The sequence below is a fragment of a genome, unplaced genomic scaffold (genome assembly GCF_019419815.1).
Source record: "Pyrus x bretschneideri cultivar Hongxiangsu unplaced genomic scaffold, Pyrus_bretschneideri_v1 Contig6, whole genome shotgun sequence".
NCBI lineage: Eukaryota > Viridiplantae > Streptophyta > Magnoliopsida > Rosales > Rosaceae > Pyrus > Pyrus x bretschneideri.
In genome coordinates, this window is record NW_025999798.1 from 2,818,673 (window position 1) to 2,841,888 (window position 23,216).

At 37.4% G+C, this 23,216-nt stretch overlaps 4 protein-coding genes across 6 annotated transcripts; 1 reads left to right on the forward strand and 3 right to left on the reverse strand.

Moving 5' to 3' along the window:
- Positions 1-1,396: 1,396 nt before the first annotated feature.
- Positions 1,397-3,858, forward strand: LOC103953488 (protein PLASTID REDOX INSENSITIVE 2, chloroplastic-like). Its single transcript, XM_009365225.3, has 3 exons — positions 1,397-1,676; positions 1,767-1,865; positions 3,517-3,858. The coding sequence occupies exons 1-3, from the start codon at positions 1,464-1,466 to the stop codon at positions 3,709-3,711; spliced, it is 507 nt and encodes a 168-aa protein (XP_009363500.2). The 5' UTR covers positions 1,397-1,463; the 3' UTR covers positions 3,712-3,858.
- LOC103950933 lies at positions 3,714-5,022 on the reverse strand. The gene is made up of 3 exons (XM_048571476.1): positions 4,504-5,022; positions 4,263-4,408; positions 3,714-4,166 (listed from the first exon to the last, which is right to left on the reverse strand). The coding sequence occupies exons 1-3, from the start codon at positions 4,790-4,792 to the stop codon at positions 4,044-4,046; spliced, it is 558 nt and encodes a 185-aa protein (XP_048427433.1). The 5' UTR covers positions 4,793-5,022; the 3' UTR covers positions 3,714-4,043.
- A 6,920-nt stretch (positions 5,023-11,942) lies between these two features.
- Positions 11,943-16,712, reverse strand: LOC103953499 (nucleobase-ascorbate transporter 6). Of its 2 annotated transcripts, none has more exons than XM_009365235.3 (15): positions 16,556-16,712; positions 15,619-15,756; positions 15,181-15,278; positions 14,883-15,059; positions 14,688-14,788; positions 14,312-14,387; positions 14,137-14,196; positions 13,835-14,019; positions 13,644-13,740; positions 13,410-13,496; positions 13,250-13,308; positions 13,056-13,147; positions 12,905-12,982; positions 12,653-12,813; positions 11,943-12,531 (listed from the first exon to the last, which is right to left on the reverse strand). In XM_009365235.3, exons 2-15 carry the CDS (start codon positions 15,728-15,730, stop codon positions 12,313-12,315), a joined length of 1,602 nt encoding a protein of 533 aa, XP_009363510.2. In that variant the 5' UTR covers positions 15,731-15,756; positions 16,556-16,712; the 3' UTR covers positions 11,943-12,312. The 2 variants fall into 2 exon arrangements, with proteins under 2 accessions (XP_009363510.2, XP_048427477.1); XM_048571520.1 differs by lacking the exon at positions 16,556-16,712 and adding an exon at positions 15,986-16,260.
- Positions 16,713-19,894: 3,182 nt separating this feature from the next.
- On the reverse strand, positions 19,895-22,306 carry LOC103950942 (protein LSM12 homolog). Of its 2 annotated transcripts, XR_007253557.1 has the most exons (6): positions 22,153-22,306; positions 21,875-22,034; positions 21,715-21,795; positions 21,136-21,259; positions 20,912-21,027; positions 19,895-20,253 (listed from the first exon to the last, which is right to left on the reverse strand). XR_007253557.1 is itself a non-coding variant. In XM_048571536.1 (5 exons), the coding sequence occupies exons 1-5, from the start codon at positions 22,280-22,282 to the stop codon at positions 20,980-20,982; spliced, it is 543 nt and encodes a 180-aa protein (XP_048427493.1). In that variant the 5' UTR covers positions 22,283-22,306; the 3' UTR covers positions 20,809-20,979. The 2 variants fall into 2 exon arrangements, 1 of the variants encoding a protein (XP_048427493.1); XM_048571536.1 differs by lacking the exon at positions 19,895-20,253 and having other exon boundaries at positions 20,809-21,027.
- Positions 22,307-23,216: the final 910 nt, after the last annotated feature.

The following is a 23,216-nucleotide window of genomic DNA, read 5'->3' on the forward strand; positions in this document are numbered from 1 at the left end:
TCTTGGTTAATGACAATTCAAATGATAATTCAAATATTTCCTGTTTTAATTTCGTATTAGTTTCTTTATCCTCATGAACATATTCTAGCTACTTCTTAAGTGCCATATCAGTTCTCCTCTCTGTCTTTGCATGTGGGAATATGTTACAGAAAGAAAAAGATAAAGGGCGAATGCATATAAACAATTGATTCTAGTGCATTCCACTTCATTAACCCATACGGAAAGAAGAAACAAAAAAATCTTTAAGGCGAAACGTCAAGAGTATGACAAAATATTTGTATCTCAACCAATTTAAGAATTCGCTTGAAATTTTGTATTCAACTCTTCCGTATCAAAATATTGATTTTCGAAAAGAATCATAAAAAAAATGAGGGAAAAAGAAAACATAATGTAGGGTTTGGAATTGGATGTGAACTTATCCATAGGCCAACAATCGCTAATTGGGGTGGATGCTTTTGTTTAGCAGAAAACTTCCTCCATAATGTTTGATTTATTAATGCAATTAAGTTGAAAAGAAAGTTCACATTGTTTGAGGATGAACATGTTTAATTTGTAGACACACTTTTTAATTAGCATTAGGGATTAATACGAAGCACTTCTCTCTATGTTAATTGCCTTTTCCCATTTGACTGTCTCCTCCCAACGTGGTAGTAAACTAGTAATTTAGAACTTTTGTGGTTTAAGCAAAGTACAATAACGTGTAGGATCCAAAACTTTATTATTTTAAAGGTAAAAAACTTTGTTATTTTCATTTTATTTTAAGTTTTTTGAGTTTCCATTTGTATCCAAAACTTCTCTCACTTTACCACTTTTCTTTTCTTTTTTTGTTGGGAAACTCACTCTACCACTTATTTTGCACGCACAATAACACAACCTTTCTCTGGTTTTATTTCCCTAAAAAATTTTCTTCTATGCTTGTCATGTAGAAAAACCTGTGTGGTTGGCCCCGGCTACGTCATTGATAGAGTAATTCTAAAAAAAAGAACGGAATATTAAAGTGCGGCTTATTCTTATTACGAAGAAAATTGAGGTTTACTATAAAATGAATTGGTAATGTAGGGAGTAGTCTAACTTACTTATAAATTCTTGCAAGGTCCATCCTCCCATCAATTTAAGATTTATTCTCAACACGCCCCTCTCGTGTGGCAAATTTTCAACTCAAACACTTGAGCAACACAAATGAGATGGCATGGAGTGCGTGAGATCATTGAGCTTCATACGTGAGACAACCAGTTCTAATAAAGAGATTCTACTATAAAACGAATTATCAACATGGGGAAGAACTCAACTTACATAGAGGCCCATAAGATCTGAAACCCAAGCGTAAGCCAGCGATCTTAAAATGCTGGCCCATTACAATTCTACGAAAAAGCCAACCGGCCCAATTCAAATAATGTTGCTGTGGTTTTGATTTCGTTGGAATCATATCCGCCAATCTGAATGTCGTTGCGTACTCCTTAACAATGGCGCTCCACAAACCCTGTGGCTGTGGCCCGCTCGTTTCGAGCCCAGCACTCACTCCTCCCTCCAAAACCCCAATGTCCACCGTTATTCATATTCTTCGTCCGCCACTAAAACCCATATTCAGAAACTCCGCCGTAAAGCCGCCGAGAGCCACGGCGGCGACGCCCCACAAGTATGTTTATCCTGACCCAATTCCCCAGTTCGCAGAATCTGTAAGTATGCTTGAGAATTTATGCCTTTTTTGTGGAGTTGATCTGGATGCATGTTTATGCTGTGTTATTAGCTCGACTTGTTTGTTGCAGGAGACTCAGAAGTTCAGGGCAGAGCTTTCCAGGAGGTTACTTAAGGAGAAGGAGGCTTTTGGGCATGACCTCCATAGTGTGGTAGACGTCTGTGCAGAGGTATGTTACTCATATCTCTAATGGGTTTTCTTTTCCCGTTTTCTGTGTTGAACAGTTGATTGATAAAAATGATAACTTTAGTTGTGTAATTTGAGGGAGTTGTGTCCTAACGTAACAAAACCATATGCCGCCACGTTAGCTTCTAGGAAGAATATGATTTAGCTTGTATTTATGAATTTGAGGGTAGCTAATAGAATGCCATTGTTTCACCAATTTGGAGTTGCAAATGATTGATGCACCCGCTCTCTCGTAGTTCAAGTGGATAAGAGTATTCAACCCGCAACTAAAGACCTGAGTTCGAAATTTTGGATCCCTTACCCAATTTTGCTTGTATAATAAAAAGGTTGATGAACAGTGAATATGTACATGAGTCTATGAGCAGTAGCTGGCCCATCTCGTGCTAGAAATAGGCCTTGGTTGTGAACTTCTGGTGCATTCAAAACTCTTTAGGGCAAAATTACTGGGCTTGGACTTCAGATTCCGGCCTATTCCAGTGAGAAGTTAATGAGAGAATATAATTATGATATGGTAATGAGAACATTCGGATTCTGCATCATAGAGACCTGATCGATTGCAAGTGGGTTCTTTTCTTCATGTTTGGTTTACATTTATTATTCTGGACTTCCTGGTGGCCGGTGGAGACATAGATTTTGATTACCTATTTGACATGTGGTCCTAGCATTCATTGCATCTGTGGTCTGTGATATGCGTGTTGGATTTGATTTCTGACTCACTTATGGCTAGGTCTAGTCACCTAATTTTTCCAACCCTGGGACAATGTGATTTGTGAAGATTGGAAGAACTGTCTACTTTGATTACACGAGTAATGTGTATAATTATATACAACTAAGTACAAGGACCTGTAATCTGAAACTGACCCTTCATTCTAAGAGGAGTGCATTTTTTCGGTCACCACATAACCAGCGTATTGATTGTCGCTAGTGTGATTTAACGGCAATCAATGTGGTGGGGGAAAATGTTTCCCTCGAAGAGGTATGGCAACAATGTAATGGACAAAGTATGAGATGGTTATCAGACGAGCCCTAGTTTTGAAGCTGTGATGTCTTTGGGAATGATGGATCTATTGGCATAGAAAATGTTGATCTGGAATCCCTCTCCCCGTTTTAATTTCAAATTCAAGCCATGGCCGGCTGGAGGGGGAAAGGATTGAGGGATTCCTTTTCAAATTTTAATTTTTTTTACCCAATTGTATGATAAAGATTAATACTGGGGGCCTAAGGAGTTGTACCTTTTTTGGTGCAAGCCAACCCTTTATGTGAATCAGATGTTTCCTTTCTTTTCTAATTTCTATGGTGCGTGAGAGCCTGTGAGGCTATGAGTTTTGCCTGACCTGTAAAACAGTACAATAATTGAGCCTTTTGGACAAAAATCTGACCTCACTCCCCTGTACTATTTTCCAGACAGCTTCCATCAAATAGTTCATACCATCTTTGCACGTTTACCTTCTGGCGAATGTTATCTTATTCCTACCCACAATATCAATAGGTGGTGCATTAAAACCCGGGTGCATAGGGTAGAACACATTAGTTGTAGTCAATTTGGCTACGCTCACGTCTGAAAAGTTGGAGTTGCATACTATTTGAATCACTCAGAATTCAATTAACTAATTTAACCTATTGTTTCAAACCAGATATTCAGTGAATTCTTGCACAGGGGGTATGGAGGACCCGGGACATTGTTGGTAGAGCCTTTCACTGATATGTTGGTTGCTCTGAAAGAAAAGGAATTACCTGGAGCACCTTTGGCTGCAAGAACATCTCTGTTATGGGCTCAAAGCTACCTCGATCGAGACTGGGAAATTTGGAACTCGAAAACACCGAAATGATGTATTATTTTTGTAATCCACACAAATTTATATTTTGGTTTTGTATTTCTCCAGATCATTTATATTTAAAACACAAAAAAATGGGGAAGAGACCCATTGGCTACCAGGAAACTCACACTTCTAATACAATGTCAGATTCAGTGCTTTTTTTCTGTGTGTTGCTATACAGATGGATTATTGCTTTCAACATGGGATGAATTTTGGGGGGGGATGTGATTGACATTGGATTAGAAAACTCCTTCCCGACTCCATTAATTTCGGGTTTCGATCAATTTTTGCACTCTATTGTCTACTCTGCAATTTGTTCGCTATCGAAGTTTGGAAACCGCTGATCAGTTTACGCCCTCGGAGATGCTCTGCAACGAGGGGCGCCAAGACTTGGACCTCAGTGCGGCTGCAGCAGCAGCAGCATTCGCTGATGATGTCCTTGATCGGTGCCTTTCGCGTTTTGAAGTCTGAATTACGACACAGCTAAAGCATTAGTATTACCGACCGATGACACAAGTTTGTCGATACAAAAAGATTAGAAGGGTTGTTCAAATTCTACATACATGCTTGATATTCTCCTTGTCACTAGATTTCACTTCTTCTGCTGCCTCTTCGCAACCCGAATTCTCCTTCCCTTGCCCCGTTCGCAACTTCTCGAGCAATTCGAGCTGCTGTTTCTTCTTTTTCGCCTTCAAAACCTTCGTAACCTCTACAAATACCATCCCAAAAAAACACAAACATCAACACACAGAAACTTTCAAAACCCGACAACAACCTCAAAAAACATGAACACAAAGACCATACCTTGAGTGGTGACCAGCCGGTAGGCATGGCCGAGAGCGAGAGTTTCGTTTGGCCGAAGAAGCTTGACGCGAGTGAAGCGCACCGCTTTGCCGTGCTCCTCCTCGTTATTCTCTGCTACTTGTTCGTGATCTTGTTCGGAAACCGGCAACGGAATGATAAGGGAAACGTAGTGACCGGGGTTCAACCTCATCACCTCACTCGCACTTATAGGCCAATACATCCTCTCTAGCTTCCCACTCGGATGCTGTATCACCAGAGCTGCTGCATCAATGGCTTGACAGTTCCCCATCTCTCTCTCTCTAGAAACTTACGAAAGAAGACGACGACGACGAAGATAGAGAGATAAGGAGGAAGAAGAAGAAATAGAAGAGGAAGAGAAGAAATAGAAGAGGAAGAAGAAAGAAGTCACTTTCTGTACAGCTCTCCTCCCATAAGTTCACAACCCGCAAACCCAAAGATATAAGCGAAGGTTTACTATGTTTCCCTCACTCTCCCTCTCCCTCTCTCTCTCACTTCCCCAACTAACTCATGCTGCGTGCTTTAGTTTAAAACCTAGTTAACACTGAAACATGTCTACGCAACGAAAGATTTTTTAGTGTAATCACTTACATAAAAACAAATGGTGTATCACTCGTATTCCCGTCACAATAAAAAATATCTCTCAAGCAACAATGCCGATTATTTTAATTAGTACTAATAGTGATTATGAGCTCAGTTAAGCAACGAGTAAGGGGGCACCGGCTTGGTGATTACGAAGCGAGTTTACTGCCATGTGGAGAGATGTTAGATGGTAGTGGTTTGGAAGGACACGCTCCGCGGTATCGACGGGAAGGTTTAGGGACTTAGGAAAAACCGAAGCTACAGATTAATGTAAGAAAAATATTATGTGACCAAGGCGGCAGATGGGGCAGTGCGTGCGTGTGCTAAGATTCTTTTGCTTTGAGTATGGACAGTCGACTACGACATCCCATCACACAATATCTTGGTGAGGTTCTAACTTTGTGTTTGGTTGCCAAGAAAATGGGAGGAAAGATGGATTCCGGAATGTGAAAAATTCAGAGCGATCGGAGCTCTTTATACACGTTGCGTCCACTGCCAATCATGCATGATTTATTTTGTGTAATTAATTTTTGAAATTCTGTATGAGGAGAGTAGTACTCATTCAACATGGGGGCTGTTCTACGCATAAAGCAACCCACTAATGTGTGTTTAGTGCGGGAAATATTATTAAGCACTATGCACAACTTTTCGTACAAGCTTCAGTGTCCAACGCAATTTTGAGTAGGATTGGACCAAAGTGACATCTAAAAATACTTAACGAGAAATTTGAGCGTTCATACTTGCACCTTTTATTTTATTTATCAAATTATCTACCTGCTCATCTTTAATTTTTGTTCTATTTCAAAAATTATATTCTCACAATTAGAATTACGAAAATCTAGATGATTATTTTCATATCACGTTGCATGATGATGATACCTAAAAATAAAAATTTGGGTAAAGTAGCCTCATTAGTCGAATGATCAGACATTTTCACAAAGAAATAAATTCGGCTGTATTCATGTAATAATAGACACCATACAAATACATCTTTCAATATTGTAATTGACTGTTCAAACTGTCGTACTAAATATTTTCACTACTTAAACATAAAAATGAGTTGTAAGTTTTCGTTTATAATTCAAAATATGTAACCCATTTTCTAATTTGACTTCTAATGGTTTAGTCATGGTTACTATTCCAAAGAACGAGAACTTGGGTCATCGACATGCATGTACAACAAAAACAATCGTTTCAATCCCCTAATAAACTTATAATTCTTTGTATTAAGGATTAAGATGAAAATATCACATCTTACCCACAAGAAAAGATGATTACTGAAGTCGACTGCCACATCAAATCATGTTTAAATTTTTGGGAGCAAATTCTGACACAAGACATAACAAATTTAGAATTGTTGTCACATAGTCGATTTGGAACCCTAAATCAGCTACACAAGCCAAACGTAAAATTTGACCAAATGAAGAACGACAATTGTACAATTTTTTGGTCTGTATATTAAAAATATTTATCCTTGGATAGTGAGCAAAAATCCTAACCAAGTTAAGAGACAAGTGGTAATCTTTCTGACAGTCTTTGACGATTAATGTGAATCTGGTTTAATTAAGCTATATAAACATGAGATTAATAAACATCCCTTTTGGCTAATGTCAGTGTGTGTAATATGCCATGCGAGGTGTTGGGAGATTTTTTATTTTTGCTCAAATATTAAATGAAAAACGGACTATTTCTTGTTCAATGTAGGAGTTGACACCCCAATAATTTTAAATGCAGCCTTAACTTCTTATGGCGTTGGGTGTGACAGTCATTAATTTTTAATAATTGGTTTTTATTAAATTATAAATCCCTTCACTTTTTATAATCTTGGACAGCTTTAAATATAAGAAGTGGATGGGTTTCAAAATTTTCAATAATAATTAATAATATTGATGTTCATAGATTGCAGCTTGTGGGGGCGGCAAGGCAAAGATTAGGTCCTGAATGTCTGTTCCTCCTTTCGTTGGCCTTTAAACATTCTTGAAATCACGAACTTAAAAATGTCGTCTAGTATTTTTATTTTTTATTTTTTAGTGTAAGTGGAAGGTTTTAAATTTGATTTATGTTAATGACGAGTTCGATACTAAATTATTATAGACTGTTCATTTTGCGGTCTAATCCATATCTCTCACCGCTTACTGTAAATATATATCGTTGTATTAAAGAATACATTCTTGAAATCTAATTAAAGTTTAAATCTTTGCCAACAACCAGTGGACTCTGACAGGGTCTTGTTTAATTGGTGTAGGGTTTGTTCGTCTTGTTCTTTTCTTCTTGTTATGGACAAATGGGTTTCAATGTGTGTTTTACCACATTCTTCCCCCCACCATAATACTAAACACAAACTATCCATTCTAACTAATTTTTTTAATTTATTTTCTTTAAAGAATGGATCGAATCGAAGTGTCGAAGATCCCGACGACATTAGGGTAACAAAAAAGGACAATTAAGTAAAGAAGAGGAACTGTAACTGATGTCACTTGGTTTCCGTTTTTGTTCATGCATCTGGATCATCTTCGATCGAATACGGAGTCGGTACAATTTTTACGGAGGAACTATAATTAATTGTATTTTAATTAGGAAGAGCTTGTGATTGAAAGTGCACCCTCTTTGACACATAGATTTTTTAGTATGCCAAAAATACTGTTTAGTACATTAAGTGTCGTAATACAAATGAATTGTACTACGACACTTAGTATACTAAATCATTTTCTTAACATACTGAAACATTTCTCTCTAACGAGCCTAATCCTCTATGGCTTCTATTTCGGATAGCCAAAAAAAAAAGGCCCTAATCCCCCCTCTTTGACGCATAGATTTTTCAGTATATCATAAACACGGTTTGGTACATCAAGTGTCGTAATACAAGTGAATTATATTACGATACTTGATATACTGAATCGTTTTCTTAACATACTGAAACATGTCTCTCTAACGAGCCTAATCCTCTATGGCTTCTATTTTGCGCCGATAGCTAAAAAAACCAAAAAGAAAAACAGGCCCTTGCCCCTGGCTCCTACTTTGGGATGGGGTCAGTGGCAACTCCCCTTACTTGCCAATCGCAACCACTTCTTTCTCATCTCATTTGCCATTTCTATTTCATTTTGGCCCTTACAATTTCTAGTGTTGTTTGAGTTTTTGTCTCAACTTTTCTGAGCTTGTTTTAGATCTAGGCTTTTATGCTCTTCTCTTTCTCTTATGTTCTTCACGTCGTCAATTATCAGGTGCTTCTCTTCCTCGTCACACTTTAGTGTTGGGTGGTTGTTAATGGAGAGAGTTGAGATTCTACCATAAAACCAATTGGTAATATGGAGACTAGCCAAACTTACTTATAAGCTCATGTAAGGTCTCTCCTCTCATCAATGTGTGATTCATTCTCAACACGCCCCCTCACGTATGGTGAATTTTTCAAGCCTAACACGTGAACAATACAATGGGTGGTGTGGAGTGCGTGTGGCCGTTTGGCTTCACACATAGGACAACCTACTCTAATACCATGAAGAAAGTTGAGATTTCACCATAAAACCAATTGGGAATGTAGGAAGTAACCCAACTTACTTATAAGCCCATGAAAGGTCTCTCCTCTCATCAATATGAGATTCATTCTCTACAGTTAAAATGATATTAGCACTGTTTGGTAAGATGATAAAGCGGTTATTGCGTGGGTGACTCGCTCACCCCCATTTTTTGTTCATTCAATTTGTTTGTGGGTTCTTCTTGATCGTGGTGGAGGATTTGCGATGGTGACGCAACCGGTGTGGTGGAGGCAGCAGTCTTTCAGATCTGGGGCTTTTTGTGGTTTGCTCTTTTTGAGCATGTTTATTGTATTTTCTTTTCAAAATATGCTTGTATTTAGATTGCCTTTTGGATTTTCCATATCTTGTACTAGCTATTTTTATTAATGAAAGTTATCTAGTTTGAAAAAAAAATAAAAACTTGGGAATTTTGTGGAAGAAGCATTGTACGGCACATTGTTCATTGACGATCACGTAGGGAAGCATGTCAATGCTACTTAGGACCATGGGAAAGGTCTTTTCTTCCTGGGTGCCCTTGAGTTCAAAGGTCAACATTGAGGGCTAGTTATTCACTTGCATGTTGTTGGTGGCACGTTTGCTTGACCGATAGTCAACCTGCTCAATTTTCTTGGGGGTTTTTAATACTTTCATACAAGTAATATTAAGTTGGAGGAATTAAACCACTTTGAGTGGGCAGCCATTTCGCCTTGTCGATCCGCCCAAGTCCCCTTGATATACAAAAATGGAAACATAGCAACCTGTTTCTGGTGATCGATCGTTAAGGGACCTTATAGCATGGACGTATGAGCAAAAAGATCACCAAATCAACATCGATCGTTCAACGATCAACCCTACCAATCACCATGAAGTGAAGAGCTACTCCACGGGTTGACGTACATTTGCCCTCCAGATAAGAAATACAACGCTTATTCTTTCCCTAATTGCATCCTATTGACGTTCAAAGACACACATCGACATCACAACATTCCACTATTTGCCTTAACAATGTAATCTCATCTTACTTAGCCAAACACATAAATTTTTCTAATTATATTTGACTAACTTAAGCTTCGGAATATCTTTAGTATATCAACTTTCACGGCGTTATAAGTGGTAACCAAATTTTACAATAAAATCAGAATAAGATGCTTTTATCTACATAATCCAAACTTGAGTGCTTGTTTGTCATATGTTCTCCTAGGACTCTTGAAGAACACATTATTAAAAGCATATGATATAATAATCAATCATCCTATATTCTCTACTCCTCTAATGGTCTAATCTAGCTAGTAGTGTAGCATCTAATGTTCTCCTATAATAATCAATCATCCTATATTCTCCACTCCTTTAATGGTCTAATCTAGCAGTGTAGCATCTAATGGTTCTCAACTAGATTGTGTAAGTGCAACATCATTGCACTCCGCCTAGCGGATCTAAGGGTTATTTAGAACTGCTTTTAAAATAGCAGAAATTGTTTTTTGAATCAATCTTTAATAAAAATGTAAGTGAATTTTAGAAAAATACTTGAAGTGCTTCTTACAAAAAATGCATAAGTGGTGTTTCTTGCTGGTAACACTTTTAAGTGTTTTTAGAACCTATAAACATTTTTTCTAAAATCTCTTTTAGTCATTTTACATGTGCTTCTAAACTAGCCCCTAAACTTACATTTATTTACTAGTTTAACTTATTTAATTTCTTAGTGGATATAACTTTAACTCGGTCTTAATTAGCAACGAGGACCGGAAGATGAGATTATTTTTTTTCTTCCAAAGGTGGCCATATATATCAAGCCAATAATTATTAAAGATGCAGCAACATTGTTAATTAAGCACTAAGCTTTTATTTTGATATGTATCAGATCAGTATTGTCATTTTGACAACTTTAATTCTAAAATCATAATTGGTCAACAATGGTTGATCGGCTCAAGAAGTTTTTTAATTTGTAAATGCACTTACAAGAATATACACCAATTAGCAGAATAAACTTTATATCAACACGCATGATCGATTAGTTTAGCAACATTCAGTTTTTACTTACTGAAAGAGGTCTCAATGTTCGACCACCTTTCTTTTTTTTCCTTCTTTATGTCACACTCCCAAGAATAATTGGATAAATATGGATATAAACATATTTATGTTCTCTTGAGACTTATCAGAAACAGTCTTGCTGCATGCATCTTTTGTTGATGTTTACACTTTTTTCCTTATTTTCTTTCTATGATTTATGAGTGCAAATGGTTCCTTTCCTTGGTATAAATCTGCATGTCGGAAAGAACAGTTGAGATCAAATTGAATTATTTGATTAGGCAGAAGGATACCATCCATGGTGTTGAGAAACTAGAAATTGACACAACCATTTTGTGGTGGCCAGCTTGTCACCCTTGTGATTCTTTTGCTTAAATCACATCAACAGCTGGGGCTGCCCTAGTTTTTGGAGACATATTATGAACATAATAGGTTGATTCCTTCCCTTAACAGGAACAACTGGTTTTTACAAAATGGGTTTGTCCACCCTGCTAAGCTTATTCTACAGAGGTATGTACATGGTAGTGTAAGCTCAAAGCGCAATATACAACTGGGATTTCTTAGTTTACTTCATGAATGTGACGAAGATTATTACAGTTTATATTTCAGCTCGTGGAAGATTAGATCTAACATATAATTGAAAATATGTAGTCGTATGACGAGAGGTATGGCTCGAGAGAAATTCTAAAATATAATCGAAAATATGTGTGACTCATGAGATATTCTATCATTCTAACATATAATGGAAAATATGTGATCGTGGACGGCCAAGAATATGTATAGGAAGAGCGAGGTGGCCAAGAATCTCCCCCCACTTACCAGGCCTCATGACCGAGCTGTTAGAGACATGAAGTACCCAAAGAGGTTTGCGAAGAGAGGTTGTCGGCATGACCAATGCAGGAGGCCCCCATTGAGTGTGTAGTGTCCCAGTCCCTTATTTTTCTGCCTAATTTGCCCTAAATAATGGTGGAATGGAACTAAAATCCAGGACTCCTTGTCCCTTTTAAAAGGGTGGTAATATCCACTTTATCTTTTTTTACCTTCATCCTCCTACGATCATCAAATTGAATGAACCGAAGAAGATTAAAGAACCAAAATTAACAAGAAATTTATAAAAAGTAAAAAAATATGTGTAAATAAAACCGCCCTCTTAAAATTTCAGAAGTCGTTTATAATTTATGAAAGTTTCTGTAAGGTCCTTGTTGGTGGTGGTAGGAGCCATGTGGCATTGCCATGTCCATATGGGTACGTCCTGAGTTTTTTGAGTTTTTGTTTTGTTCAATTAAGTATTTAAAAGCTGATAAAAAAATTCAAGTCCTTAAAGGAGTCTTTGTTTTCATGTTTTCTTACCAGAAGATACATAACTATTTCAATTTACAAAGAGGAAATCAAACTAAATGCAAAAGTTGAATACACTGTCTTGACTAAATGATTTATGCCGTTATAAACCCTAAGGCCCAATGCAAGCCCATGTTACTTCTTTACGTCCACACAGTTCAGTCAGAGTCTGGATGAGGCTGCTAGAAGGAGTAGGACAAAGATTTTCATATATGTGATATGGTGTGTCCTTCCTTAGGGTAAATAGAAGAAAAGGAGGGAAAACAAGATTCATGTTCTAGTTTGGTACAGACAATGAGATCATGCTGGAGCATTTGAGACGGTTTGAATATCATCACACTGAGGGGAAAAACTTGTTGAGGTTGAAAGGCAGGGAGTAGAATTCCTCGCTTCTTGTATCCGTCTTGAAAGATCGGAATCTATCCCACCAATGCATGCCGCGATCTTTCCTTGTAGCGCTGTCCTTGCGGTGTAGCGTGATGTCCAAGAATACTGCCAAGAAACCGGCCACAAATGGTTCGGACGAGAAAGGAACGTTGATCATATCATTGAACTGCAAAAAAACATGGGGAAAAATGAGTCACCAATCTCTTGCATGAGGTATGGGACTCGAACAAGAAAAGATAGTAATTTTAAGGAGTTTAGAAGAAGACAGGAATGGTTTTGTTTCGTACCCATCTTGCTCCGGTGTGCACGGGGCCGTAGCCTCTAATAAGGGTGTATTCGTTGAAATATTGTGGAATCGACAAGCCCATGTAAATGGAGAAGCCTAAGATAAATTTCGTCCGAAAACTGTTGAGGTTGCAAAATTGAAGCAAGGTAAGACCTGCAGAACCTGCTCATACACAATTATGGAGAAATACATTAAGTGACCTTCCCACCAAGGTCTACTATCAAAAGCGGATTCATCAGTTGGCAACGCATACCGACATAAGCGAAGAAAAAGCAATACAATGCTGCAATGATGGGTGCCGGAATTGAGGCAAAGACAGCTCCAAATTTTCCTGAAAACCAATGATTGTTTAGCACATATATAAGCAGAAATATAACGCAGGAATTGTACCGTAAGTCACTTACCAAGTATGGAAAAGAAGATCATGAAACAGGCTGAAATTTGAACCACCCTTCGGCTACCAACCCGTGTCAATGCTAACAAACCGGTATTTTCACTGGAGATAAATTCAACAACAGTTTTCATGACAATTGGGAAGATAGTCAGGTAATTATTCCTAAGTTATTTCTAGATATGTACGGGTGCAAAAGAAGCTTACACAGATACTGAAGCTCCATTCCCAGTGCCGAATATACCGCAGAAAAGAATTCCGACTCCCTAAACTCAAAATAACGTTATAAAGAATAAATATGTTTGCTAAGTTTATAAAGATTAATCTTGAAGTTCTAAGTATGAAACATGAAATCATATGTGATTACCTGCCAACCAACACCGCGGCTTAAAACAGAAGGTGGCAGCGGAGTTGCACTTGCATACCTTGACACAGCAATAAAGGCACCGGTGGACTGTTCAACCATTAAACTTACGTTACAATAAGCAAATCAAAAGGAATGATACATCAATTCGATCTTCCAAATATTAACACATCGACAATAACTACTGGGAAGTTATAAAAATCTTAGTAACGAGAACAAGAATAGAGGTATGCAAACCTCTACAAGAGCAACAAATGAAACAGCCATCATTGCAAAAGCTTCTCCAGCATCGAATGTGGGAGCTCCCCATTGAAAGGGATATGGAATCCTTATCCTGATAAAGTGTTGAACAATCAGCATCGAAAATGCATAATGATGTAGTATAAAGCATCATAAGTTACGAGAAGGAAGCACCACAAGGGAATTACCATGGAGCAGCACCTATGATACCAGCACGATCAGTTCGACAGGTTAATTGAGTTGTGGGTCCTGTGTTCTTATAGGCCCCACCCACAGTAAGCAGATGAGCATAAATCCACACAATGGCCACCGAAAATAGAACAGCAAAGCGATCAAAGAAATGCGTCTCACTGCGCAACAAATGAGGGATGTACTGGAAAAATTCACTAGATTAATACACTTCCATACGACTATTTCAACTGAGGTGATCCACAGTTGATGTTGTTTACCAAGAAAGAAGGGAAAAAAATATCAAATGATCGAAGCTTACCTGTGAAAATATAAGTAGCATGATCAGTTGCGGTAGCCCAATCTCCACACACTTCGCAAACTACACATCCAAAGCCAGAGTTAATAACCTAGTAAAGTTTAAAAGAAGGGTGGGAAAACAAATGAACGTTTTAACAGGTAATCTCGTAACCAACAAAGGAAATGTAAACGCATACCACAGGAAAACCAAACTCGTATAGCCCAAATCCTGACAAAGCGACCAAAGGAACAGCAGAAAGTGGACTTAGGAACCTGGACAAGTAGAAAGAATTGATAATTAATCGACAACACATGTTTAAGAGGCTTAGCGAATCATAAAACAAAAATGAAATTTAAATCGCAACCCATATCATCATGAATGTTTCATTAAATTGTAAAGTAACTTGGTGTTTGCAATGAACACGCAAAAATTGAAAGCGATGCAATCGACATAGGTGCTCACTAATGAACATATTAAAAACACCCTGAAGAAAATATTAGCTTGGCCAAAATACCACAACGCAACTGAAAAGAATTTATTAACACTAATAATATGGCAGAGTCTTAACAAACCTCGCCACATTGCGCCAAAGACCGCTGAAGCCAACTACAATCTGCAGAGTTGAGGCAATAATAAGTGCACCCTGCGTTCCACGCATTATCTTCTCAAATTTCTGCATATCCATCATGGAACATGTCAGACGCTGTTATGCTGTCACAAAGGACAATAGTAATTGAAAAGCACTAGTGAGATTCCAATGGAACAACCTCCTGGGGGTTCACAATGTCATTATACCGACCAGCCAAGATAATCGAAATGGTTGTTGGCACATAGGTATAGGATGCTCCGATCACTGCAGGTAAACGAGTCCCAAAGAATGTTTGAAGCAGTGTGTTTAATCCAGCAACAAAGAGTATAGTTTGAATCATTTTTGCTTTCTCCTCCTATAAGATGGTGAAAAAATTAGTTAGACACCTAAGAGTCATGATCCAGGAACAGATCAGCGTGTCAGAGAGAAGAATGATCGAAAATGGTTGATTGCTACTATCATTGTAAAAGCCTTACGTTTCCTCCTCCCATCTGAGGAACGAGAGAGGTGGGAATCAGAACTGTCGTGCCAAGCATCACCAAGTAATGTTGGAAACCAAGTAGGATGGCTTCAGCTGCATTGAGAAATAATTCCACAATCACACACAATAATCACATCGGTATACAAATGCTGGTTACAGTATAAATAAATAAAAACCGATGAAGGTGAAAGAACTTTCATTTTCTCCAAATGTGTCCCAAGACTCCCAACAAATACAACATAAGCATACATACAAAAGCAGAAACCTAACTGAGATTCATAAAACTCAACGAGGGAATACTAGACGCGAAAATGATCATCACCAGTAGCGCCACATAACAAAGTATCAACGAAATAAAACGACTCCAAATTGGCAGAGCAAATCCTTATAAAGAGAAAATGTCAACAATGTGGAAAGAGAATTAGGCACTCACGCCAAGGAGGAGGACTGGTAATGCAGTAGGAAACGTTAGGCAGCTGATCTTTGACCAGATGAGGCTGTAGCTCCTCCTGTTTCGGTGGCGGTGCATGTCCACCTCCTGCCATTTTTCTCTCCTGTTTCCTTCTCCTCTCTACAAGACATCCAAAAAGTTCAGTTAATTATCGGTTTATCACTCAGCATGCCAACCAAAATTCCAGAGGGGGAAAAAAAAAAAAAAAAAAAACCAAATTCTCAAAGCACCAAAAACCAACTTGAATCCCACTGAAATAAACACCAAGACTGAAAATTGAAAAAAAAAAAAAAAAAGAGAAAACAATGATTATTACTACAAGAGGAAGAAAAAATAAAAAGATTATTACTTTTTGAAGAACTAAATCGAAAATTCAGAAGGCAAGTTCTTGTATTGAGAAGAACTCCAAAACTCTGGTCTCAGAAATTCTGCTGCTCAAGCTTAAACGAGGAAGAGAGACACTGATGAAAGGTGGCATGAGAGAGAGAGAGAGATTTACAACCCAAAGGAGTCCCACTTGGACTCCAAGAAAACATTAAAGTGAGTGTGAAGAAGTGGAGAAAAGCAAAAGCAGGAGAGAAATTGAGAGCCTTCCCCCTTCAAAAAATAAAAACACTTCTCCGACCCAAATCGAATCTCTTCAAATGCATAATCTTTAACTTTTGTAACGTCGGTCGTCTTTCTTTTTCCTCGAATACGTAAGAATGAAGCTTTGTGTAAAAGCAGCTTCTCCACCGTCACCTTTACCGTTCTTTACTGCCATTAAAGCTCTTTGGGAAGTAAAAGAAATTCCCTGTTCTTTTTTTTTTCTTTTCTAATTTCGTTGGTAAAAGAAGTTTCTTTTTTTGCAGAGTATGCAGATTACAATATTGAAATTTGCAGAGGAGAGAAGCGAGGTCAAATTTTTTATTTTCCATACCTTAGTTTTTTGCAGGAGCTTCTGAGAGTGATGAATGATCGGTAACTTTCAGTCCCTTTGTTTTTCTTCAAGTATTTGTCAAACTGCATAGACAGATCGAAGTCTCCTTCGATTTGTCTCTGAGTGTACTTTTGATTCAGGGCTTTGGCATACATGACACTTGGACAGTCAAGTTCTGAGCTGTCCGTAGAGAGACAGTGCCACCTTGTTTTTCTCTCACGTATGAACTCCAACGCAAAATTTGCTTTCACAAAATCTTTTATCATAGCGTGTACAAGAATCTACATGTAATTCGATTATTTGAACACCAAAATTGTTAATCCAAACCAATTACGAGAAGTTAGAAAGTCAGAAAACACGAAAATGCATAATACTTATCAAATACTATAACTTGATATCTCGATCGAATGTAAATTTGATGATCTTCTCCGTTGATAAAAAATACAAATTTGTAAATGAAACTACTTTTGTACATGAGTTTGTACAAATTAATTTCACATTGGATCCAAGTTCTAACTAGACTTAGGTTCACCTGATGAACATTTTAGACTTTTGCATTCCTGATTCTATCTCGTTGTATTTATCTCTCATCACGTGATGAGTAAGAAACTAAAACTGCAAGACAGATTCTTTCTCCATAGTCCTCACCAGATGAGAAACTGTGTTTAATGTATCAACTTTGGGACCAAGTGGGCCACGGATCGGTGATAGTTGGGTTGAAGGATGCCCAAGTTTTTAAGAACAAGATGCCAAAGAAAATGCTCCATTAGCGACCCTAATAAGCCTATAGGATGTCGTAGTTAACCCTAACTTTTGTTCGTGGAGTTTGCATGGGAATATATCCAGAATTCCAAACCATTGAACAGTTCCACTTAGATATAATTAAATTATTTCTTGATGTGAAGCTTCCCATAATTTCCACTGGATAAAAAGTTTGAAATTGTTTTTTATTAAGTTTGGATCTAGCTCGTGTCAATTCATGAATTGATGAGGACTATTGGCACTCGGCTACAACTTTTCATGATTCTGACCTTCCTTCCAAGTAGATAAAGGAAAACACAAAGAGATCGTTTGAAATATCGAATATTTTAAAATTTTAACCGTGAGATTTTTAGTCAAAAACATAACAATTAAATATAACTGCTAAAAAATTTAAGGTATTTTATATTTTGATAAATGCTAAGAATTTTCTCTAAAAGTGAGAATTTTCATGATTACTCTATTACTTCAGTTTAACATTAATTCTCATGTTAACATTGTAAAACATTGTTAAAAAAAATGAGGGGATAGAGAGTCTCACTTCTTATGAGAGATTTTCAATGTGTCGTGAACCCGGTCCGGTATACCACGTGTAATAATATAATCAGTAAGACTCTTGAAAGAAAATATCTCAATCAATTATATTATTATACTTGATATACCGAATTGTATTTCCAACACACTGATAAATTTACAACTCATGAAAGAATTCCCCTGGCATTTTTCATATTTTGAAACGCCATTAAAAACATAGCAACATGGGAAAAAGTTTTATTCCCAAGCCCCCACAAAAGGCCCCATCTTTACCTTCTTTTCCCTAACCCCAAAAACATTATATAAATAGATTAAGTAATCAACTTTACAAAAGAAGAAAAGAGAAAAGAGAAAAGAGAAATAGCCGTAATAAACAAGAAAAGCTTGCTCATCAGCCATATAAAATGTGAGGGATGGCAATTGATTCTCATGTAACTGAGTGTCCCATCTGCTATGACTCCACCAACAAGTAAAATTGACTCATCATAGTTTGAAGAAGAATGATTGCTAAGATTTGCTTAGTTAAATTCACACCATAATTCTGTAATCATCTCCTCTGGAAAGATTTTAAGTCTCAAATCAACATCATAATCCTATAATCATTCTTAAGTTCGATCACATATTTAGGGCACCAGACACAATTGAGTGGGACCAGAGGATGGGTTGTGGCCCAAAATACATGGGATATGACGGTTTATGAGTACGGTCAAATGATAAAATTGTCTAAACAGACGCACTTAAAAGTTTATTCTTTTACGAATTATAATTAAAATTATAAATGTAATTGTGTGTATATTTTTTTGTATATTTCTCTTCTAAGTGATAAAAATATATAAATCTGATTGCACTTAAATCTCTCCTAACTCTCCGTTGCTTAGGAGATAATTGAATGAATGAAAACCTCCTTGTCCTTAAAAGCTGTAGCCTGAGCGGTGGCCGTCAGAAACAGTTGCATAAGCACAATTCATCATAGAATAAGACTTCGTTGTTGAAATGTTAGATTCTGCTTACATCCAATTACAGATGGACACGTGTTTAAGTGTCGATCATAATTCCAATCTTTTGCTAGAGCCTAAAGGAAACTTTACACTTGTCTTTCGGCAACACGTAATTCTGACAATGGTCACCTCCTGCTTTGACCTTTGGCACACAAATTTGCATTTTAGATAGTAAATCAATCTTACTACGTAGATGCAGGCACATCAATTCCATACAAACACCTATCAGAGCATTCCTTAGGAATTGAAATTTTCTCTGGATTTCCATTCCGAAGTCGACACACCTGAAAATTTGAACCACTCAATTAAAATTCAACGGCTCCTATTAACTCATTTCCTAATAGCCCCTCCCCTTCATGTTCAAGCTCATCCATACCTCGTCCCGTCTCATATGGAATACCAATTGGCACGCGTTTTCTTTTAAAAAAAAAAACTTGGCTCTTCATACGTAAAAAATATTCGTTTGTGTCGAAAAATTACGTGTCATTTATTTGCATTGTGTTGGAATATGACCCATCACCGCATTTGTCTACCTAGTCCATAAGAAACCCAAAATAGGATGGAGTGACCACAATTTTGCCCAAAATAAGAATGGAGTACTTATTTGGTTAATTTGTTGCATCCACGACGTTGGATTCTTCCGTCGAATCGAATCGAGATATCTAAAAAGTCGACCCTCAAAAGTAGCAACACTAATTTTCTTTAGACTCAACTAAACGATCAAATCCCACAAGCCGGTTGACATCCAGCTATAAAACCTTTTACATATTCAACTTTGGTACACTACTCACCACCTCAACCCCATTTGAACAAAAGTGCTGTTTGACTAACACCAAAGGAGAATATAACCAGTGTATTAAAAGCGTGAGACGTGGGCGAGGCGTCCGAGGGATAGCCTGACCTAGGCCGCCTCACAGGACCTAAATTTTTTAACATACACACTGAACGTACACATATATTATATTAAAAAAAGAAGATTATTCATCAATAATCATCACACATATATATACATATATTATATTATATATATATATATATATATATTAAATAGAGGATAAAAAGCACAATGAACACACATACAACAATGCACGCAGACAAACACATACATCCATTATAAAAAATAAAAAATAAAAAGTAAAAAAATAAAATAAAAAAAGAAAAGAAAAAAGGGCAGAGAGACAATAGTGCAAGGAAGATATATGTGGCAGTTAAAACCCTACCCAAAATTTGGGTTTGGGAGTTAAAAAATAAAAAATAAAAAAATAAAAAAATAAAAAAAAATAAAAGCAGCCAAACAGAGACGCCTGAAAGTCCTGAGGCGCACCTCCACCGCCTAGGCGGCTCCAACGACGCCTTCTGTCGCCTTCCGCCCATTCCCTCAAAACAGAGGCAGCAACCCTCACGCCCCTGAGGCAAGCCTTTTAAAACATTGAATATAACCAACAAACAGAACCACTAAACCAAAATGCAAATTTTACATCAATCTAGAACAGAGAAGAAGTTCAACCTGCCTTCGGGAATAGACTAAATTGACTTCTTTCTTTCTTTCCTTTCAAATCACTTTTGTTGGGTTTTTGCCATTTTCTCTAGTTAAATTTATACCGCACTTTGCTAATCTTGAAGTTGTGTGTGGAAGAGCCATAAGGTTGAAAGGTATTCTGGTTAGACTGCGGCATGCGGTTATCTTTATTTCAACAGAACATAAAAGCCAAATAATCCAAACTCATTCTAGTTTTCCAAGTCCTATCAGATTATTTATTCGGTTGTTCCTATTTTTAACAATTGTGAGATATGCACAATTAGATAGCATGTCCCCAAACATTCAATAGGTAAAAGTGTAACGATGTTGGTATATAACTCAATGTGAGCACAACAAACTGTCTGAAAGTCAAATGAACAGCACTAGCAAACACAGAAGACAAACCTATTGTTGGAAAGACCAAAAAATAGCAACAGATCTAATGATATGCAAGAATTTAGATTGATTCTTTGATTCATGCGTTCAACTGTGTCAAGAGAACAAATAACAAGTTCCCCGAAGAGAAGGCCAAGTATACAAACATACCCATCATGAGTTATGCCTCGAGGGAAAAGTCTTTCCGTATCAGGCAATCAGGTGCAAACATGAAACCATCATTGACCACCACCACGAGTTTGCAACCTCCTCCTCTCCAGCTCAAGCTAAAACAAAAATCAAATATATTAGCAAAGGAACACAGTGTGCTCATGCCTATGTTTCCCTTATGAAAAATAAATCTAAAATATAGTGGTATTTTTCAAGTATCTTACCACTTTCTTCACCCGCTCATTGGCAGCAGGAGTTCCTCCACTGACAGACTCGGGAGTATATGGACTGCTTACACGGACCTCATTCATCACAACTATAACAGTCTTGTCCCAGCGCACTGGAAGCCTGATCATCACCATCATCAATGGCACCCAGTGATCATCATCATCATCAACGGCACTCAGTCCACAAAATGTAAATTTCCAAACTTTTAAAATATAAACTTCTTACCAAACCTAGGACTGATTTACATTGCAACTGATGCTATAAAATATTATATTTTTCATCCGTTCTCGTGCAAGACTCATAATCATTCAAAAGTTCTCTAAACAAATGAAAATGCCATAAAAATGATCGTCTCTCCTCAGATGTTCTGACCGAAAACCTCATAAATTCCTAATCTTTAAGCTACTGAAAAGTCCAATTCTTATTAGAAGCTCCAATACAATCAGCTTCATGCAACAACATTTGCACTTTACAGTAAAATGGGTTGTTTTTGCTGATATCATGATGCAGAAACAGCAATCCTCATAATTTTAGTTGCAACTTAAATCAGCAAGAACTGAGTAAAAACAACTCACGTCTTAGACAAGGCATCGAAAATTTTCTGCGCCTGGCCAGTGACCCCAACGCCTATCCTCTCCGACTCTGCCTCCGCTTGTCTGCAACCCAACACAAAACCCAACACTTCAGCAATCATCACTCAAAGACATTTCCCAATTGGATCATCAAATCAATTACCTAATCGCCAGTTCCTCCCTGGCTCGCAGACTATTGAGATCAAGGTAACACTTTTTGATATCAAGTGGGTCTTCCGCCTGACCCAAGTACAACAGCTCCTTTATATAGTTGGCCTTCAGCAGCCGTATGTTCCGCCGCGCACCGCCTTTCAAACCCTCTTGTGATCCCAAAAGTTAAAGAAGAATTGCAAGAAAGATCACATTTTTTCTAGGGTTTTAAGAAAAATTTGAAACGAAATTACTGACTGAATTAATAAATTGCGAACGGTGAAAGGATATGAATGACGACGATGTTGGAGGGGCGATCGAAGGTGATGACTTGGCCTTGGAACTCGTCGCTTAGCGTGGTCTTGATGGAGACCAAGCACCCGATGGCCAACTCCTCTGTGAAGCCGCCATCCATGGCCATGCCTTATTTTTCCCCAGATTGGAGTTCTGATTTTGTGATACAGAAGCCCTAGTTAATTTCGTTGCTCCTAATATTTTAGTGGGCTCCTGATCCAAGGTGGGCTTGCACTTGGCCCAAATATTTGTGATCCAATGCAAAACATTAGCTTTACAGTGGGTCTTTTTTTTTTGTTTTTTTTTTTGGTAATTACAGTGGGTCTTTGTACACTTTTTATCCATGGACACCAAGTCACCAACCAATTTTTCTTATTTCAAACACCATTTTATCCAATGTTAAATTTACCAAAATACTCAACTAAAAATTGGTTTTAAGAAAATACTTTATCTTTATTAGAGAGATAATACAAATGATGGTAGAAGATGGCGAAAGTCTGCCCTAACCACTAGCTTTACTCAAATTCGTTCATGTCTTTTATGGGATAAATGATACTTATGTGAAGCAATAGATTTTGGGTTGTTTACATTCTACTTAAGACTTTAAATGACAAGCATATTAACAATTTATGTAATTGAAGTGTTGTTACTATGAGTAATCGTATATATAAATGATATGTTGGTAACATGTATTGATATTGGATAGTTGGACATGTTACATAATCAGGCATCCTAGTCCAAGATATTTCAGTATTAAATTTCTTTGAACTGGATTCTCATTTCTTGTACTTCATTTCTACTTGTTTATCAAGAATCCGGTAAAAAAAAAAAAAAATAGAGCTATCATTAACCCTTTGCTTTGGTTCCTTCGACGGTGCTTTGAAGCAAAATATGTCTTGTCACTCTCTCATCTTCTTCACCTCGGTATCACTCTGCAGCAGCGGTCCTTCTCCTTCACAATACAAATTTTGGAGGATGATTCTCTACCCTCCTATTCTCATCCCCTTCCATCCATTTTTTTTACACATTGTTTTTTATTTTATCTCTATAAAAAAATCAAT

Bases quoted from the DNA above. Each gene is read 5' to 3' on its own strand.
- LOC103950933 (XM_048571476.1), bottom strand. From the start codon at position 4,792: ATGGGGAACTGTCAAGCCATTGATGCAGCAGCTCTGGTGATACAGCAT. The intron at 4,409-4,503 runs GTATGGTCTTTG...TGGTATTTGTAG, and splicing joins CCGGCTGGTCACCACTCAAG to AGGTTACGAAGGTTTTGAAG. The intron at 4,167-4,262 runs GTATGTAGAATT...GTCGTAATTCAG, and splicing joins ACAAGGAGAATATCAAGCAT to ACTTCAAAACGCGAAAGGCA.
- LOC103950942 (XM_048571536.1), bottom strand. From the start codon at position 22,282: ATGGCCATGGATGGCGGCTTCACAGAGGAGTTGGCCATCGGGTGCTTG. The intron at 22,035-22,152 runs ATATCCTTTCAC...TTTTGGGATCAC, and splicing joins CTCCAACATCGTCGTCATTC to AAGAGGGTTTGAAAGGCGGT. The intron at 21,796-21,874 runs GTAATTGATTTG...GTTGGGTTGCAG, and splicing joins AGGGAGGAACTGGCGATTAG to ACAAGCGGAGGCAGAGTCGG.
- LOC103953488 (XM_009365225.3), top strand. From the start codon at position 1,464: ATGGCGCTCCACAAACCCTGTGGCTGTGGCCCGCTCGTTTCGAGCCCA. The intron at 1,677-1,766 runs GTAAGTATGCTT...TGTTTGTTGCAG, and splicing joins TTCCCCAGTTCGCAGAATCT to GAGACTCAGAAGTTCAGGGC. The intron at 1,866-3,516 runs GTATGTTACTCA...GTTTCAAACCAG, and splicing joins TGGTAGACGTCTGTGCAGAG to ATATTCAGTGAATTCTTGCA.
- LOC103953499 (XM_009365235.3), bottom strand. From the start codon at position 15,730: ATGGCAGGAGGTGGACATGCACCGCCACCGAAACAGGAGGAGCTACAG. The intron at 13,741-13,834 runs GTAATTCCCTTG...ACACTTTATCAG, and splicing joins ATCATAGGTGCTGCTCCATG to GATAAGGATTCCATATCCCT. The intron at 12,983-13,055 runs GTAAGTGACTTA...ATTGGTTTTCAG, and splicing joins GATCTTCTTTTCCATACTTG to GAAAATTTGGAGCTGTCTTT.